This window comes from Haliaeetus albicilla, chromosome 10, assembly GCF_947461875.1.
Source record: "Haliaeetus albicilla chromosome 10, bHalAlb1.1, whole genome shotgun sequence".
In the NCBI taxonomy this organism is placed as follows: Eukaryota; Metazoa; Chordata; class Aves; order Accipitriformes; family Accipitridae; genus Haliaeetus; species Haliaeetus albicilla.
Genome location: NC_091492.1, coordinates 28,790,652 through 28,810,223, shown reverse-complemented (window position 1 = coordinate 28,810,223; position 19,572 = coordinate 28,790,652). Strand labels below are relative to the sequence as shown.

The window sequence follows — 19,572 nt, the reverse complement described above, 5'->3', positions numbered from 1 at the left end:
AACCATCTCTTGTGTGTGACTGAAAGACGCAGTCATTCTGGTTTGTATCTGGACACCTTGCAGTTAAGCAGAAAAGATCTAGTAAAGAATACAAGGCATAGACCTATTCATAGCTAGTTCAGCTGAGCATCCCTCTTAACCTTCGCGGAGCTGCTCTTACGTGCAGGGTCTGTGAAGTATGGCTCTCATCCAATGACAGCCAAATATACTGTGTAAAATGGTATGGTGGTGTTCTGCAGTCACACTGAAATAGTTGTAAAAATGCCTCCATAGAACTATCGTTTCATACTCTGAAAATAAACACTTAATGAGAAACTTTTTTTTTTTTTGGCAACAGCTTGTGGTATTATTGATGTTTTTCCTATTTTAAGATAAAATGAATTTAAAATGTTCCTTGGAGTATATGGAGGTTCATTAGCATAAACCAGGCTGCCTCTGTTCTCTCATAATTATTTTTCTCTTTATGTAATTTAAATGTTTGTTAGTTCCAAACTTAGTTAGTTGTTTTTAAAAATGAAAAACCATCTGAAAGAGAGATGTGAGGACATACTGAGCACTTAAAATTGCAGGGATAAGGTTATCTGATATCTTTCTCTTATAAGGATGTAAAATATTAAGTGTGCACTGCCTAGTAATTGTTTTTCTTGGCGGGGGTAAGATTACAGTTGTTTGAAAGGAAGGCTATCATTTACTAAATATCACAACATGCCCTAGCGCAAACTTTATTTTAAATATCAGAGTCTTGACATTTCCTATAATACTTTACACAGTAGTCTCAGACAACTTTTAAACTTTTTTTCTACAGTGACAAGTTTACTAGATTTTGTCAATGGAAAAACGTAGAACTAAATATTCATGTAAGTACTTACAAGTGTATTTATCTTGTCAAAGGCTGATACAGGAAAGAAAATGTTCAGTTTTGAATGCTGCTTCTGAAAAGGCCTTATTAAAGAGTACGGTGAATGTTACTGATCCGCTCTTCTTAGACATACAGCCCTAGTGATTCCTTTCTGGATGTCTCTTCTGTCCGTCTTGAGTTAATAGCTTTTCGATTTTTGTAATAGCTGAAAGAAACTGAACTGCCAGATTTGCTGCTCTTTAACAGCCCCAGACACCGTCTGTCTCTTTTTTTCCCCACTACAGTTCTGACGTTGTCCCCAGCACCCCTTACCTCGGCCTCTGCTCTTGTCCCTCTGCACTGCTCTGTTACAACTTTGTAAAAATAGCCCTCCTCTCTGCCGACTGCATTATGAATGAGACTGTCAGTCTTTGGCAACAACAGTCTCATTCGTCTCATTTGTACTTCAGGCTGTAGTGCTTGCAAGTACATTGAAATACAAACAGTAAGGGGCTCCTTTTTCCAAAACAATAAATGCTATATAAATTTGCAGTAGTTAAGTCTCTTAACACATTAATAGATTACTTAGATGTTTTTACAGTAAGTTTTTTAATGCTGAAAATGAAGTCTGGTTTTGTTTTGTTTTTTTTACATTTACAGCTGACCATGAATGATTTTAGTGTACATAGAATAATAGGAAGAGGGGGATTTGGTGAAGTGTATGGTTGCAGAAAAGCAGACACTGGAAAAATGTGAGTATATACCCACTGTATTTTAGAGGTAACTGTAAACTCTGAACCAATAAGGAAATCCTTCCAGTCATTTCTTACAAAATCACTGGAAAGCAGCGTCACATTACTGTGTAGTTCTTTGTAATTAAATTTTATCCCAAGAGGTTCTGATTTCTGGATCATCTTTAAACTTAGTTTGATATTTGATCCTGTTACGTGCCATGCAGTGGGGCTTCAGTCTAGCAGAACTCTTAAGCACATCCTTCATTTAAATGGTTTTGTCAAAATTAATGGAAACTGCACATGTGTTTAAAATTAAGTTTGTGCTTAAACGATTTCCTGGATCAGAGCCTGACAGTGCTGAACAATGTTCTTGTGGAAACCGTGGTGATTGTGTGAGGTGTTACTTCTCGTCTGCTGAAGGTTGCTGTTCTCGCAACAAAGCACATCACGTAGCTGGTGCTGACATAGGTTTGAAGGATGACATAGGAATATGACCTTAGTGCTGTTCAATCTGTAGGGTTGTGCCTGGGCAGATTCTGAATATGGTATTCCAGATCTGTGTAACTGCATATGTTTCTGCCCTGATGAGCACGTTTCACTGGCGAAAGCAGTGATCCTTGCTTACATTTGGAAGTATACAGTTCCAGTGTTGAACTTCTGTTTAACAGGGCTCTCGGTGGCAACTCCAAGGTCAACACTGTGTGTTTTTTTCCTTTTTCTGGTCTTAACCATTCACGCACTTCTCCTGATCATCAGATTTCAATTTCTAGGCATAATTCTCCCATTATGTTCTGTTTTGAATATCTGGGCATTGATGTAACAAATTGTTCTCAATATTTATTTATTTACATCCCACCCTGCCCCTTTCATCTTGCTTTTCTCCTAACAATTTTAGTCCAGGGACCACCCTTAAACATTTCTCTTCTAAGTAAGCATGGCATGTTTGAAGTGCCATGTCTCTGTGGTTAAAGCTGGCTTCACTGGCAATTGTGTGTGCTTGGCATCCTTGATAATAATAAACTTCTGAGCTATTAACAAGTGGAATACATCTTAATGTTGCTATCATGCTTGGTATTTTTGCAGTGACTTCAAGTATTTATATTAATACTGTTACTAACAGTACTGTCTTTATTCTCGCTTTGGTACATTTTTGTCCATGTACAATTCGTTAATTTGTCCATGTACAAAAATAAACATTTTATTTAGCTTGAGCCACACTAAGTAGGCATCCACCCTGAAGAGGTAGTTCTCAGATTCCCAGTCATTTTCATGTCTGAGTTTTGCTCTGGCAGGAGGTGGATAAACCTTGAGACTAGCAAGTGAAGCAAAGGACAGTTTTTATCAGATATAAATAAAGGGAAGTGAAATGTGGGAAAACCAACCTTTTTCAAATTCAAAATAAAACTTTAGATTAGGTTCAGTTTCTGGGTAGAGGTTTGGTTTAGTTCTTTCTTAATCCAAACCTGTTTACCCATCCTTAATCCAGATCCCGTCCACTCTAGATGGCTGCCTCTGCTGCACTTACTGCCTGCAAGGAGCTTGGGAAGCCACCCCTCCAAGGTAAATGCCATCGGTGTTTCACTAACCCACAAAGATACACCTGAGGCTTCTTTCACATCACCTCCTTCAAGGACATCTAAATAGGGGCCAGAAGCACAATGCAGAAAGCAGTCCAAAGGGGGAGGGACAGCAGTGCTTTTTGAGAATGCAACTCGATATAAGAATGAGAGATGTGGTTTCGATCAGCCTTAAACGGCCCCAGTCATTCGCTTTGATCAGTGATGTCAGAGCATAAATAAAGGGTAGCATGTGAAATGTTATTTATAGTCATCATTTGCAGACTCCTCAGCAAGAGCACGTGCTGTGAATATATTCCTTGTTTTGGAAACTTAAAATTCCAGTATGTTCATGCTCACTCTTCCCCCACTCACAACACATGCATGGCAAGGAATGACGTGGCTTTTTTAGGGAGTGTAAAGCGAAGGTGATACGAGGCCCTGTTTCTGTACAGAGCTGTCACAGTGTAGGCAGTTGATTAGCATTGATGCAGTGCTGTAACATGGTGTTTTCCTGAGCGTATTTTAAAACCAGTGGCCTAAAAATCCATGGCTGCCCATGTCTAGAAATCTTCTATGGAGGAACACACATGTCCTTCTCAGCTGTTGTCTAATAGCAGGCTCACCTAACGTCTTGAAAAAATATCCAGACTACATTATATCCTACTCTTGTTTGATGGTTGGTAGGGTAACATTCTTTTTTTGAGCAAAATTTTATTAATTTGTGTAATATAGATGGTAGAAGATTAAAATAAGCTTTCTTGTGTATATCTGACCCTTTTTTGAGCAGAAAGAAAACTTAAAAAAACCCCATATATAAAACAGCCTGTGTTCAAGATGTTACTTTCCTGGTAGAGTTGAAACTGTTAGAATTAAATGGAACTATAATAGGGTCTCTGTTATTTAATTCATAACTGCAAATCCTTGCTTGCAGATATTGAAAAATGGACGTATGATATGTAATTCTTATATCACTGTGGTTGTTTGGACACAGAATTATTTGTTAAAGCACATTTCTCTGTTAGGAGGCTTCTGTTGAAAATGTTTAATTCTGTGAGATTTTGGAGGTTTTCTTGTTTAGTCATGTAATGATGTTTTTAGTACCAGGTTTGAGTCTTCAGAGAGCTTGCTTACAGGATACTGTAAATATGCATGGCATAACTGCTAGTGAATAATACTGAGTATAGGAGGAAATTTTTTCTGGTGCTTTTTCTGAATGGTTAATATTTTCAGGTATGCAATGAAATGTTTAGATAAGAAGAGAATCAAGATGAAGCAAGGAGAAACATTAGCCTTAAATGAAAGAATTATGCTGTCCCTTGTCAGTACAGGAGTAAGTATCATTGGTTTGTTATTCTTTTTTCTTTTTTATTCCCCTATAATATAAAAGCTGTTACATATAATACATATTCCATCAATTCAATTGGTGACATGCAAAAGTTAAACCCCCTGGAACCTTCTCCCTGATTCTAGCAATGTGTCTGAAATAAGAATGGAAAAGCACGCTGGCTTTTCAGTTTGGGTGCTTACAGAAATGAGCATCTCGGCTAAAGAGGCTTGAGGAGGTTCCTATTTCTTAGGTAATTCATTCTCTCCCCAACTACGCCCCGCTTCAGATTTTTTAAATATTCCTTTTTCAGGTACTTATATTTGAAACTTTTCCAAAACATTATTCTGTCTTGTAAAAAAAAATTCCTTTTCTGCTATAGTTAGGTAGTACTTTCGTAGAATATAAGGTGCTATTTCAGAGAAAAACTTCAGTTACCTGTCCTCCCTTTCCTGTGACTCTGATACTAGCTTATCCAATTTCTCCATTTTTTTTAATGTACTTTAGCTGTGCACCTATCAAGGTGTACCAAGTAAGTCTGCCATCTAGCAAACAAGACTATTTAAAAGTAGGAGTATCACTAACGTGCGTAAAAAGCAACCCGACTGGCGTTGTTTTCTCCAGACTGTGTCTTGTTACCTGCGGAAGAGAAGTTTGGCAGTGGCCGCAGTATGTTGCGCTCAGACAGCTTCAGAGCAGGCTGTGAAGTGCCAGAGCCTTCCAAGTACGCTGGCCTCATTAAACAAAACTTGAAATCGGCTCGTATCACCATGGTTACAGGTGATGCTGGTAAAAAGGCTAATTTTCCTTATGACTATTGTGGTGTATGAATTAAACATTCAGTTTGCAGCTCAGTGTAAACACATCCCCTTTTCCCAGGGCAGTTAAAGCATGAGAAGGAATTGTGTGTGATTTTGTTCTAGGTTTGTACAACAGGTGTGCAAATAGCAGCATATCTGCTGTGCAGGAGGATTACTGCTTTGGCTTAGAAAATGGCAGAGAGCAAATACTGTGCTGTATTCTCAGAGACAAGATCTATATCTTGCAGAGTTTAGGTAAATCCTGGGTTTGGTTCTGCATTACCCAGCTGATTTCTTTTTAAAAAAATGTCACTTGTGGTGCAGTTAGCATCGCTATGTCCTTTAAGTGCACATGCAGCATCCTTCCTGTCTTCTGTTGTTCAGGGAACCCATCAGTCTGATTGGACTTCAAGATGGGCTGTCTTCTGCCAGCAGGTAGTCTGGGACTTTGCACTGCATTGCCCGTAGGCGCAGCTGCCGGAGAACTGCCCTTGCTCTGGTGGCTCTTGTCTTCTGCAAACTTGGCTTTAAAAATGGAGATATGTTTTTTAGGTCTTACATATAAATACAGAATTATAATTGCTAAACAGTGGCCTTTTATTGTTAAGTGAAAACATTGTGAATCAGACAACACTTGGTACTTTTCAGCCTCACCATAGGCATGAGGTGTTCTCTTGTGCAGATTGACGGAACAGGAAAGCTGATTGCAATTTTGGCCCTAGAAGATTAGCTTTTGAACTTTTCTTCTTACCTATCAGGTCATTTCCCTCTGCTGTTAGAAATAACCCGGTAAGGCAAATCCTAATCCAGAAACTAGGGAAGCTACGCATCAAAGTGTCATCATAAGGTTGAACTTCTTCTCATTGCAAAGCTCCAAAGGAAGTATGAGGTATTTCTTCTTGTGCCTTTCATTGGAAACTCCTCCCCTGCCACAGCCTTTCTCTGGAGAAGGGCAGGCATGCACTGAAATTAGAAGTCAGGGAATTGCTTTTAACACAGATTTGCATTCACATTTGGCTTAAATATAAAGATAGACACAGGACTGGAAAGTATTTCTTTGTTCTTTTATCTGGGAAATTAACAATTGGGATTTATCAATTAGACTTTTTAATCAAGTTAACTGTTTTCACCAAAGGTAAGTTGTGGCATGTGCAGAAGTGTCAGGAGTCTTGAGAGCCAGTGGGGTGAAGTTCTGTAGTGGAGACTAGACAAGAAATCTAGGCAACTTAGTAATAGTTGTTCTGTTAACTTTAATTTGTGATTTCTTGCTCCAGTACTGAATGTGAATTTTCATGTCTTAACGATTCGAAAAGAAAATTGTTCACAAGGCTGCTAATGGTGGAGCTAGTTTTCTTACATGACAGCGCATAGCTAGTCATTTAGCAACAGAAAAGTAAGGCAAACCATTTGGTTTTTTTTACTAAGGATTATCAGCTCATTAGAGTGTAACTTCTTTAGATTCTCACAGATTTGAGAGAGAATTTGAAAAGAGAGTTTTTACAAAATGCTATCCATTCAGGTTAGATACACCTGCTGTTGCAAGAGATGCTGGAGCGTTTTGAATATGCAGAATTAAATAGGTTTGAAAGTCGTAGAATAAGGTAGTTAATTTCATTCCTGAATATAAGCTTTTAGGTTTGAATGGCACGTGCCTTCTCCAATGACAGGATTTATGTGCTGCCCGGAACAAAATGGAACTCGGAAGTTCATCATAGTACAATTAGTCATTTAACTGGGAATCCAGATGTCTCTGCAAAATGCATAATAACAGCTGTGCAGATTACACATACGTTTGTGTAATCATTTTTGTTAATCCACCTAAAATTCTGGCATTCACAACTACTTCTTGAATAGGGAGCTCCCAAATTTGAGTACATCATGGCCGCATTGTGAAAATAGCTTTTCATGGTAACATTTTGAATCTGCACAGCTCAGAACTATGACAGTCACCTCTACAGAGCACAGGGAACTGCCTGGATTGGCCTAATAATACAAAACGCGGGCTCTGCATTGCTCGGCTTCTCCATTGGTGTATTTGCTTTGTCACTGACTGTTGGTGTACCATGGTCAAACTGTTGCTGAGGTTTCTGTTTCCTCTTCTGCAAGATACAGGTCCTGACTTCCTCTCCCACAGAGATGTTCATTCTGGAGGCTGGAAATGCATTTTGAAATTCTTGGAAGATAGCATAGTAGGGAAAATATTTTACTTTCCGTTAAAAGAAAAAAAATATTTATTTTCTGTAATAGCCATATTTGCCTAACATTCAAAAACTGGAACATTGAAATCACCGAGACCATCGCTGCTGATGGACTGTATAAAAACAATCTGCCAAAAGGTGCTGTTTGTGGAAGGGAGTGCTTATTTAATAAATCTTTTCCTGGCGGGTTGGAGTTGGTTATTCTGGCAGACCGGTGCAAGACCAGGGGTCTTGCACGGCTGTGGCTCCATTCTACTGTGTCTTCTAGTTCTCCCGTTCTGAAAAAACTAGGCAGTTAAGCTGTTGTACTCCGCTCTTTTTGAGATAATTTGACTAAATACTGGATTCAAGATTCCCCCAAGGGATGATAAATATAAGGTACAGCAAAAGTGGACAGGCTGAATAATAAAACATCTGAGATCAATAATCAAGGTTGGTGGTTTTTTTTGAGAAGAACAGGTACTTTGTTTTCATGTGTAATGAGATTTGTAGGAGTCTCGATTTTGCTCAAAAAATGGCATCTGTTCCCCAGTCTTGATTGTCACTTAAGGGAACATCTGTTGGAATGGCAGATAATAGCTCGATGTTTCAAGCATTGACTTGCACATCTTTCTGAGACCTGTCAGGACAGAGCTACTCTTTAGTTAAAAATGCTATGCAGCTGCTCTACACTATAAACATGGTTTTTACCTGTTTGCTGTCATTTCTACAGCCATGCTCTAGAGCCAGGTGCTCGGGTTACAGGAAAAAGTCAGAAGCAAAGTTTTCCTTCTGAAGCAATTGTTAGTGTGCTAACGTCTTTAAAATATTACATTCCTACAATTTTTTATAGTTACTCTATTTTTTTTTCCTTCCCCATGATTTATTACCAGAAATTTATCTTCTACAATTTTTTTGACTTAATCCAGGATTGCTTGGATGTAAGGAACTGTTTCCAAACTATTCTTAATTCACACGTTGTTGTCTCTTGGGAAATCTGCTTTATTGCTTTATGTTTCATTTAAAAAAATAACCTATAGGGTTTTTTCTAATTTTTATGCTGAAAAATACTCTTTTGTAGTGGTTTTTGTGTCCAAAAAATATTGCAGTACTACAATTTCTTTTCTCTGTTAAACAGTGAGAAGGTAGTGATTAAAGTAGGAAGGCTTACACAAAACCAGATTATGCATCGCATTTACATTTGCAGATTTCTTTTCTTTTAAAAAATGAGATCCATAAAAATATAGGCATGCTATGTTCTGGTATAGAAACACTCTTTTCTTTTTCTGTGTGGTGTTTAAATGCTAACACTAAATCCTTCTGGGCAATTAGACAGCTGTAAGGTTTTAGGAAGCCTGCTTGGGGACACTTCTGAATTATCCAATTGATTCAGAAAATTAAGTTAATTCTACTAAAGCTTTTGCTCTGAAGTTAAGCAGTAACTACAATAGTCTGCAGTTACAAGCAACACGAAGTTTAAAACAAGAGGTAGTACCTTTTGTTAGATGCCATACTGCCTTGCCTATAGTCTCCTTATTTCTAGGACCACTTAGCAATTAGGCGTTTTTCATGCATGTTTCTGGAGGGCGTTTCAAACACATGCCCACCTTCTGCAGGGTTGCATTTGGAATTAGTATTTGCACAGGGAACACTAAAATACAGTTAGGTTTGAACGTTACAGCAGGATCAGCCCACGTGGTGTGCGAATCACTGGGGATTACAGTCAGGTATATAAAGCTTTATATTTCAACCTTACGTGGTTTTATGGAAGGATGAACCGACTTGAACTGTCCCGGCCGGCCGGTGAGGATGGTGTCACCATTCCCTCCCTTTCCGGCTCGGCAGGGCCAGCGAGGCGGCACCCCGAGCCGGGTGCCGCGACCCCCACGCTGCCCAAGGCCGCTGTGTTTTGCTGCTTCTAAATTGGGAAGGAAACGAGTTCCTGTTAGAGATTCCCAGAGCTTTCACTATCAATACTGCAATAATTAGCACATTGTTTAAGTCACGTTGGGTCACATTCGTGCTTCCTGCGTGGTGTCCTGGCTCGTCAGCAGTTGAGCTCGCCTTAGCTCGTCTTCCTGTCGGCCTCCGTGCTTTGGGGTCAGGCCGTCGTCTGTCGGTGTTACGGTGCAGGCCCGTCTCTTTCGGCAGCACAGCCGTGCCTTCCGTCCTCGTTGTAGACTAACCGAATGGCCCTGGGTTCATATGGCTTTGGAGAAGGGGTCAACGAGGTAATGGCCGCCCCCTATTAATGAGTCACTTGCATCCAATATAGGCCTAATGAAGAGAGGGAGGTCTGCCGACTTCCCGCCATGGCGTCTTTTCAAGCGCCTGCGTTATAGAGGTACCAGCACACTGAACAGATCTTTGGCAGTAAAGAGGTGTTCTTCCAGCTGTACTTTCTTATGGCTGCTTGTCTTAAACTATGTGTGTGAGTGAAGGTTAAAGCGCATCTAGAGGTGGAAATGTAACCCATCCCTGCGCGTGGCTGCTCTGCAGGGGTGTTCTTAAACCTGCACCCATCATACTTGTTTTCTGGACTTTGCATAATCCAGACCTCACTCTTCTTGCTTCCCGTGCATTGCATACACATCGGAGTCGTGACTTCCTTCCTAGGGTATTTATGTTCCTTTTAATCATCTGTTGCAAATGCTGCTGGAGAGCTGAAGGGCAGCAGCGGGTGGCAGAACGCCTCGCTGTCACCTCTGTGCAGCTCTGCAGGGCGAGTTCAGTGGCGTGGACAGGGTGTTACCAGTGTAGTTGCATTTAATGTATAGGTGAGAATAAAACCTTCTTTCCTCTGAGATTTTGTACGTGATGTGGCTCAGATTCTCCGTCAGTGTTCTGACAGCTGAACGTTCGTATCCTTTACACTTGATGAGAACAGCTCTATTTTTTTCTGAGCTGGCCTAAAGCTTGTTAGCTTTAATGTATCTTTCATGTAAGTCCAGTACAAACTTGGGTGAATATTTTTAGAATATTTCTAACTGCTGTAGTTGCAAGTCTTTAGAAGATAGTGATGCCACCTGCATATTTTAAGCCTTTGGCTCCTCATAGCTTTTTTTTTGTTGTTGTTGTATTGAAACAAGATAGCAAAATCTAAGATCTCTATACTGTAAGTGAAACATCAGAATATGTAGATTAGTACACAAATTGCTTTAGAAAATTATTACAAATATTGGCCAATATCATAGGAAAAATCTCACATGTATTTTTAGCTTCTCTAGTACTTTGTTTATTGCCTGAGATGAACTCTTTGCTCCTTTCTTTCTAGGACTGTCCTTTTATAGTGTGTATGACCTATGCCTTCCACACCCCTGACAAACTCTGTTTCATTCTGGACCTGATGAATGGTAAGCAAGGCTCATGCAGATGATGATAATATTACAGAAATATTGGCAGGAGAACTTGCTGAGATCATAAAGAGAATGAGGGAAAAATAATCTGCAGTGTGAAGCATCGGCCTGCGAGAAGGAGGGGTACACTGATCTAAACCAGGGAATGTATAGAACAGACTGGAAAATCTCTGTTACCTTATAACATTAATGCATTTAAATAAAGATATCAAAGATACTAGGCTGGAAGCTTAAGGAAATGATGGTCATGTAGAGAAATGTATGAGGAGCTGTATCAGGGACACAGCTTTCAGAATAAAAATAAAAGGGCTACTATAAAGAGCTCTGCAAAGAAAATTGATGGGGGAAGCATTCCTCAAAGGAAAGAAATTATACCTAGAAGCCTTAGCATAACTCTTGTGAGAACACAGAGAGAGAGAAGTTGGCAAAGTTAAGAGAGAGAAGGTACTGCAGTGCCCTTAATTTGCTGAGGATGCTGAGCACTTGCAGGACTTAGACTCGAACTCTGACTGTGGTCCTGCAGTAGGCACCTAAAGATGTTGGACACATCTGCATATACTGTGTTGGAAAGCCAGAAATGTAATTGAGAAATAGAGCTCATGTCATGTGAGTAATAGAGACTGGCTTTGCTGTTTTAAAAGTGAAGATTCTCATTAAAATCTAAGCTGTGGGTCAAACTCAAGTAACTAGTTGATTATTTTAAATCTGTAGCTTGATCAGAAACAGCTTTCTAGGAGTATTCACAGTTTGATGTATTGATGGTGTGGATTAGCTCGCAGAGTGACTTTGTATCGTGTCTGTTCTTTGTTTAGGAAAGTGTGAAAATGTCCCCAGCATGAATATTTGAATATTTTGGCCCAAATGACCTTTCAAGGTCCCTCCCAACCTGGGCTGTTCTATGTGCTAATTTATTCAGTTCTCCAGAAACCTGTGTATGTGACTGCATTTTACTTGCTGTGGAAATATGCTTTACATTAAGACTCAGTTGCTGGATTAGTTGCTACATGCAAATGTATATGAAGTAAACGTATTTTTAAAATGGAGTTTCAGATGGATCAAATTTCTTTATTAACTTTCTCGGGTATTTTGTTCCCATATGTACTTGCAGAGTGTAGGTCTGGGTCTCTGTGTGCTGCACAGGTTGTAAGAACCTACAAATGCTATGCTGTTCCCCCATGACGTCATGCTGTCTGCCTGTGAGACAAGATTTTACTGTTCTTTTAATTGCATCTCAATTCTTCTAACTTTAGGAGGAGATTTGCACTACCACCTCTCCCAGCATGGAGTGTTTTCTGAAAAAGAAATGAGGTTTTATGCTACTGAAATCATCCTGGGTTTAGAACACATGCACAATCGCTTTGTTGTGTACAGAGACCTAAAGGTAATTGTTAACACAGTGACCACATTCACACAGGTGGTTGTTAGATAGCAGCAAATAATCCAGACGTACTGATAAGTTAAATGAATTATCTTACCTGAAACCTTTTCTTGGGAAGAATACAGATTATTTGTTTATCTTTGGCTGATTTTTTAAATAATTTTTCAAAATAGTTCTAACCTGTGATAGTTCTAATCCAGTTTAACTGGCCTGGGACATGCTTCTTGGGGTCAGAATAAATCCTGTGCAGTGTTACTCATCTCAGTGATGCTATTAAATTAGAGAGTGTGCTATATTTCTGTGAGTGTTCTATATTTCTGAGAGCCCTGAAAGAGGAGTTGTGTGATGGGAGACTAATAGGAAGACGGTTGCTCGGGGATGTTTCACTCACAATTGGGCAGTTGAGGACTGCTCCGAGATGGGTGTCCATGAGCCAAGTGACAGCAAAAGCAGGAAAAAAGTCTGCACAGAGAGCTCAGAGTGTAGGTTGCAAATAAAGGATGTAAGAGCTACACACAGCCTTCTGTGAAAGAACCAGAAGCAATGTGGACTTGAGGCCAAAGCGGGTTTATTCTTCCATGTGCTTTCTGTTTCAAACCTTGCCTGTTTTTTTTCTTCTGTTATTCTTCAGTATTTCATAATCTGTGGAGTTGATGGTAGTGTTCCATTAGAATGTAGATTTTGTCTAGAAAGTGTCTGTTTTGTCAGAGGGTGTTGATGTTTGAGGATGAGTTACTGTGTTCTGAGACTTTGTAGTTCTGTCAGCTGAAAAATACCAAGCAGTAACCTTTCTCTGTCCATGGATTTCTAGCCTGCAAATATCTTGTTGGATGAACATGGGCATGTGAGGATATCAGACCTTGGGCTGGCTTGTGATTTTTCCAAAAAGAAGCCACATGCTAGTGTGTAAGTATTATGTATGGGAGCTTTGCTGCACATACAATTATTGCCAAATAAGTCCTTTATGTGCCTTTATAATTTAACTTTGCCTAAAGGAAAAAAATAACACTTGTGGGGCACAGGCTTGCTTTATAGCACAGCTAAACTGGATACTCTAATAAGGTTTTTCAGTCTCCTATTTCTGTTTTCCTGCACAGTTGTAGCAGCTGATGTGTAGGCATGGCTGGAAGATGACACATTATTTCGAGGTGATTCACTGTTAGAGAAGACAAGAACCTGACTGAGTTAAAGTACCAGATTGTTTTAATTGTCCTAAATGGATAATTAAATATTCCAAAACTGACTAAAAACCAGGATTTCTTGTGTCTTTCTCCTTCTGGATCTTTGTAGAACTGGAGGCAAATTATGTTCCTTTCTGCCTCTTGGCATCAGGTCGTAACTGGGATCTGAATTTCTTGGGTTGTGTGTGGTTTCCACATCTTAGCTGGCATGTTTTGTTCTTAGGTTCTCATTTGCCCTGATTTAGTCTCAGAATTTATGCAAAAAGGAAAGCTTCATCCTGTCATATCTTAAAAGATTTGCAATTCAGTAGCTTCTTGAAAAAGTTCATACGTTCCAATTACATCAAGGGTAAACCCAATACATGGTGACTGCTTTGTAGTGGTGACCAGCGATGACTTCTGGAGGAGGTGTCCTGTTGTTAAATCTAGCATATGGGTGTTAGGCACAAGGAGACACATGATACCCATCGAGAGAGCAGAAGCCAGCTCTGCTCGCCCTGTTGGTGGGGTTGTGGGTAAGAGCAGGTCTTGGGCTTGCAGGGCACAGGGCTGGAGTGATCTGGCCTGAAATATCAGCAGCCCTGACTGTGTCCTGATATCTGTCTTTCCTGTAAACTGAGTGGACAGAATACACAACCTTTCCACCTCTCTTTTGTGTTCCACTCTTATAAGGCTACCTACTGACCCCTGTACTGCTGCTGCTAAATCTCACTGTAGCTGCTTCAGTTTCCCTAATCATTTCTGTTGTTCTGTTGTTTATGTTTTAAGTATTTCCTCAGTAGATATACACAAACAAAACATGCATAGGTATTTATAGCCAAAGAAAAAGCAAAATAAAATCATGTTTAAAATTAATTCTGTTTAAATTAGACTATCTTATTGAGAAAACACTGATTTTTAATTATTACTTATTTTTTTCAATGATAGTTTTGGTTGTAATCAAGATTTTGTCCCTTTCTGCTTCTCAGAGGTACCCACGGATACATGGCTCCCGAGGTGCTCCAGAAGGGAACAGCGTACGATAGCAGTGCAGACTGGTTCTCATTAGGCTGCATGCTTTTCAAGCTTCTAAGAGGGTGAGTGAAGTTTCATGTCCCCTGTGCTTTTTTTTTTAGCCTGAGCATCGTCATTGTCTGTCCCTTGAAATACTAATATGTAATGTATTACATATTACCTAAAATGATATCTTACTGCCATCTCTGCAACTTAGACCATGTCTGCGCATAAGACTAAACCAGGCGCTTTTTTGTTTCCAAAACAAACAAAACACAAGCCCTGCTTCCTTTAGTAGCTACAGGTGTGAGGCAGGCAGTGTGGAAGGCAGAAGCTCTATCTACTCTTTTGATTTCTACTGATAGGCAATTTATTCATCTCTTGGCAATTGTTAGTGTTTTAAATAGTATGATGTTATTCATTGCTTAAATACACTAGCAGCCCTGTTAAATTATGGGCTTCATTTATGCTTAAAACCTGCTGTTGTGGTGAAGTTCTTTGCTGCACTGTTCCCTTTTTACATGATACTCAGTCTTCCCGTCTGTAGTGTTTGGGTAAGTTACAATGTGTGGATGCTTCCATTTGCTGAATCTGGCCTGTTACCGTGTTGGTGTGCAAAAGTATATGAAAATCACAGCTTTGTCAACTATCACCTTCTCAGTAAACTTATGTGGCTATGTAGAAGTTACTAAGACTGCAGGATTTATCTGAACAGTCAAAAAACACTGATTGGCAAGTATTTGTTGAAAAATAGCATCCTCAGTGTTAATGGCAAACCAGAAAAAAATCTTTAAAGCTTTTCAGAGTGCTTCTCTGTAAAGATTGATCATTAGTTAGATCATCCTGTGTCCTCACACATAATTAATTATAAGCTCTTACCTCTATCCCAGACACTGTACAAACGAAGGTAAGCATGTGGCTTCTGAATTGAACTATAGAGCTGTATCAATTTAATATTAATTGTTCACAAAATAGGCTGAATGTAAGTGTGCAAATAAAGAAAGAAACAGTTTAAATTGCCAAAAAAAAGTGTTTCTAAGCACAGACAGCATCGTGCAGCTGGGAGCAGTACTCTGTCTCTGTAATCACTCATTGAAGAATTCTGTAGGTAGCAAGACATGCAGCGGTTTGGGTTTGCTGGGAGGAGAGAGGAGAGTGTCTTTCACACACAGGACCACTGTGGACTCCTCGTCTTTTCTTTTGAGACCTTTTCTTTCTGAGTCACTTGGGCACAGAGGATTAGGGCATCTGACTGACTCTGGCATGGTTCCTCCTTCAGAGGATTGAAGTTGTGTGATGAAAGAACTAGCATCTGGGGGCAAATCCAGTCATTTACCACAGAAACTTGGACTTGCAAGGCAGGGAGATCTCAGTCTTTGTGGGCTGTGATTCTTCCTGATGGAGATGTGGGGGGTGCTATTGGTGGTTGGCCAGAAGCCAAAGCATTATTCATTGTGAACTATCCTTCCTCATATGTTCTGATGCCAATTAAACAACTCACATCCCAAAACAAGGGTTGGGCACATGGTGCCATTTCTTGGTGTTTAGTAAATTTAGTCTGGCATAAAATCTGCCCATAAGTCCCCAGTGAACCATTTGCTTCCCTGATCTACTCAGAGCCTCGTTGTCAAAGTATGTGAGGCTGTATGTTAGCAATTTACTCTTCCCTTCTTACCTGTCATGGTTAAAAACAGAAAAATGGAAGTCCTAGTCTGTCCATCAGATCCGTTCATCAGAAACGTTTTTGAGGATAAAAGGGAAATAAGTCTTGAGAAGCAGGTCCCCAGTTGAAACAAGCTAGTACATGCTGCCATGTGGCAAGACAAAATGCTTTACATTAATAAATATCTAATAAATAGCTAATTAGTGTATTGATAACATTTTCATTTTGAAAAATAGCATTCCTTCAAGGTTTTGAAGAAAACTAAGAAACAGGGAATATATCCTAAATCTAATTTTAAAAAAATCTCATACTAAAATGTTCCTGCTTTCTTTCATGCTGTTAAGTACTGTATGGTAAATTAGTAATATTCTAAGGTCTTCTATAGCTAAAAGGAAAAATTCAAACTCAAAACAGAATTTTAAAGCTGGAAAGGGATAAAGCTGATAATTTACCAGATATCATCAAATATCTTCCCAGTCACTAATGCTGTGGTATCTGTGATTACCTTCTGTTTCATCTACTTACTTTAAGGTCTTGCTTCATTCTTCCCATATAGATGAATGGTAAGTTCTGTAGGTCATACTCAGTGTCTGTATATAGCTTAATGTTTTTAAATACCTGTGTTGTGATAGCTGTTCAGGGTGTTCTTTTTAGATGGAACTGTTCTGTTTTTTGGGAGACATAGATGTAATCGGTAAGGCATTTGAAACACCGTCTTTAAGGAGGGATCACTGCATTTAAGAATAAACTAACCTTCTCTGTACTTTTATATGGAGTAACTAGATCAGATTTCCCTGAGTTTGGTAATCCTCAGGGATGTCTGTGTGTAGTCTTTAAATAAATGTTGAATGTTTGCTTTTCTCTGAATTTGATTTTGATGTCTGCCACGTGCAATTGTACTGAAAACAGAAAGGATAAACTTTCTTGCAAAGTGGTGGGGCTCTTCGTAGTAAGAAAAAAAACCCCGAAGTTGTAAGAGATCAAACATTGATATTTTTGAGGTAGCTAGTAGCTACAGCATGCTAGTGTGTAAAGTCTCATTTTTCGTTGTAAATGCTAAATGTTTTACTACTTGTTCTATTGTTCTGCAGGACAGGATTGATGAAGTGGAAGAATGGGACTAACAGGATGCTACACTCTTTCCTGGGGTTGCCACAGCTGAAATAACCTGATATGTTATGGCTTTATATTTATTAGTGCATTTTCTTATTTCTACAGTCACAGTCCTTTCAGACAGCACAAAACCAAAGATAAGCATGAGATCGACCGGATGACGCTCACCGTGGTAAGGATCCTGGTGACAGTTGTGGTTACATTCCTCTTGTTTAGTAAACTCCCATTTCCTCTAAGAACTGGAACTTACATAGCCTACTTTCCGAGAAAGCTGTATTTACACATGCAAGAGTTCTTTACAAACACTATCAAAGAAAAGCTACTCTCCTATATGGGGAGAGCAGATCACACTACTTCTATAATTAAATGTCTCTTTTTGTACTTCTTTTTTTCATAGAATGTGGAGCTACCAGATTCATTTTCTCCTGAACTGAAGTCCCTTTTGGAAGGGCTCCTACAACGCGATGTTAGCAAGAGACTTGGATGCCAAGGAAGAAGGTAGGTGTAGTCTTCTCCTTGGACCACAGCCTTTAAAAATTTCCACTTCTCTGTAAATGAATGAATTAATTTCAAGTAAAAATCTGCTTCCTGTTGTGGTGATTATAATTTTGGAAAGAGAACATTAAAAAGTGCTCTTGAGTGGAATTACATTTCAGCTTCCTTTGGTTTGGACAAATTTTTGGACAATTTCAGTCATTAAAGACTTCCCCTGAGTTCTCTGCAGTCATGCTTACATTGGGTGGTGTTCATACTTTTCATCCCTGTGTTGTTTTTATGTTTTTGCTTGATCTGTTTTGGCATGAAGTCATATTACTTGACTCAGACATACTGATAGCTAAAATTTATTGCATATACTGTATCTATAATGATATGAGCGTATTGCACACAAAAAATCCCAATCCCAAAACTACCAAGCACAGAAAGCTGTGAATATGTGCTTCATTTTGGGTTACCTCTATTTCCAGATGTACCTCTTTCATTTCATGATTCTAAGGAAAAGGGCATGTTTTTGTTCATTGAATACAAACCACTCCTTGCTCCTGCCAAGCTTACCTTGCTTATAGCTGTTAACTGAAATTGTTGTTATTACCTATTTAAAAAGCCAGTGTGAGACTAGGAGATAAAACTATGAGAGGAGTTAATAACTGTTGAGAAACCATTGGCAATGTGCGATAACAGTTAATTGATAGTCACACCTGAGACTGGGGCTGGCTGTAATTCCAGTGAGATACTCAGAGGGGCTTTTGCCATGCAGCCCTCTACGGTAATGACCTGAGACTGCTTTTCAGCCTTGGGCCTATCAAGAATACTTGCTTATTTTGCCATAAAATATTAGAATTAGTGTATGGGATCTGACAACAGACGAGTATTGTTTGTTGTTTGAAATGATGGAATACCATAGCAAAACAAGAGTGATTGCTTGCCAGACCTGCAGCACTATTTCCAGCGTTTCCACATGAAAGTCTTCTCTTCTGGTGTGTACTTAGGAAGACTTATTTTTTTCGTTTTGTTTTCTGAAAAAAAGAGCATTTTGCCAATGTTTTCAAGTGATAGAAATGTGACCTTTGAAGGCTTTATTTTTCTCAAAGACGTTTGAAAAGCCCCTTCATTTTGTTGACTTCAGTTACTTTTATTTTTACAGTGCACAAGAAGTAAAAGAACATCCTTTCTTCAAAGGCATTGATTGGCAGCAAGTCTATTTACAAAAGGTAAAGGATTAAGATAGTAACCTTAGCTTACTTGGTAAAGTAGTAGAAGGAAAATAAGCCTACCCAGGTAATGGACAGAAAACTTCAGGGTTCCAGCCCCCAGCACATGTACTCACTTGCACAAATATGTGGAGGATTGTTGATGGAAACTGCTGTATATTCATTACTACAAGTCTTCCTGATTAGTAGTACTGAATTAATTGCTTTTTCAGGGTCAAATGACTGCGTGGTTTCTTCTGCTCTAAACTGTAGGGTTTTTCCCCCAAATTTTTGGAGGAGCATGTATTAAAGGAGTGGAGAACAACTTTGCACTGAAGTTTAATTTCAAGGGATGTACTTTTGCAGAGTCATGTGTAATTTGGGCAAAAAATAAAAAGGCTCTATATAGCTACAGGACGGATTTAAGTACCGTCCATTAATTTGTCTTTAATTGTGCTGCTTTCAATTTCTAGTATCCTCCACCATTGATTCCTCCCCGGGGAGAAGTAAATGCAGCAGATGCTTTTGATATTGGGTCATTTGATGAAGAGGACACTAAAGGCATTAAGGTATACAACTTTAAATGATAGGTAGAAAATGCACTGTGACTTCTGTGCTTAACTTTTCATGTGTGCGTGCCATTCCTTTGCTTCTGGGACTACTGAATGTGCAAGGAATTGCTTTCAAGTTTGGAAACTTAATCCAGGCTGCTATGAAAGAGGTGGCTTGGGCTGGTTGGCTGGTTTGTTGTTGCTTGCCAAGTCCTTA

The 19,572-nt window shown here is 39.3% G+C and overlaps 1 protein-coding gene across 2 annotated transcripts in view; it reads left to right on the top strand.

Annotated features, from left to right (window-relative positions):
• Nucleotides 1-19,572, top strand: part of GRK3 (G protein-coupled receptor kinase 3) — a 79,073-nt gene that overhangs the window by 46,941 nt on the left and 12,560 nt on the right. For both annotated transcript variants that reach the window (XM_069794532.1, XM_069794533.1), the window contains exons 7-17: nt 806-857; nt 1,499-1,590; nt 4,362-4,461; nt 10,707-10,785; nt 12,039-12,169; nt 12,978-13,072; nt 14,316-14,423; nt 17,222-17,288; nt 17,514-17,614; nt 18,759-18,825; nt 19,278-19,373. In XM_069794532.1, the coding sequence (XP_069650633.1) occupies nt 806-857; nt 1,499-1,590; nt 4,362-4,461; nt 10,707-10,785; nt 12,039-12,169; nt 12,978-13,072; nt 14,316-14,423; nt 17,222-17,288; nt 17,514-17,614; nt 18,759-18,825; nt 19,278-19,373 (988 nt within the window). The remainder of the gene's footprint in view (nt 1-805; nt 858-1,498; nt 1,591-4,361; nt 4,462-10,706; nt 10,786-12,038; nt 12,170-12,977; nt 13,073-14,315; nt 14,424-17,221; nt 17,289-17,513; nt 17,615-18,758; nt 18,826-19,277; nt 19,374-19,572) is intronic.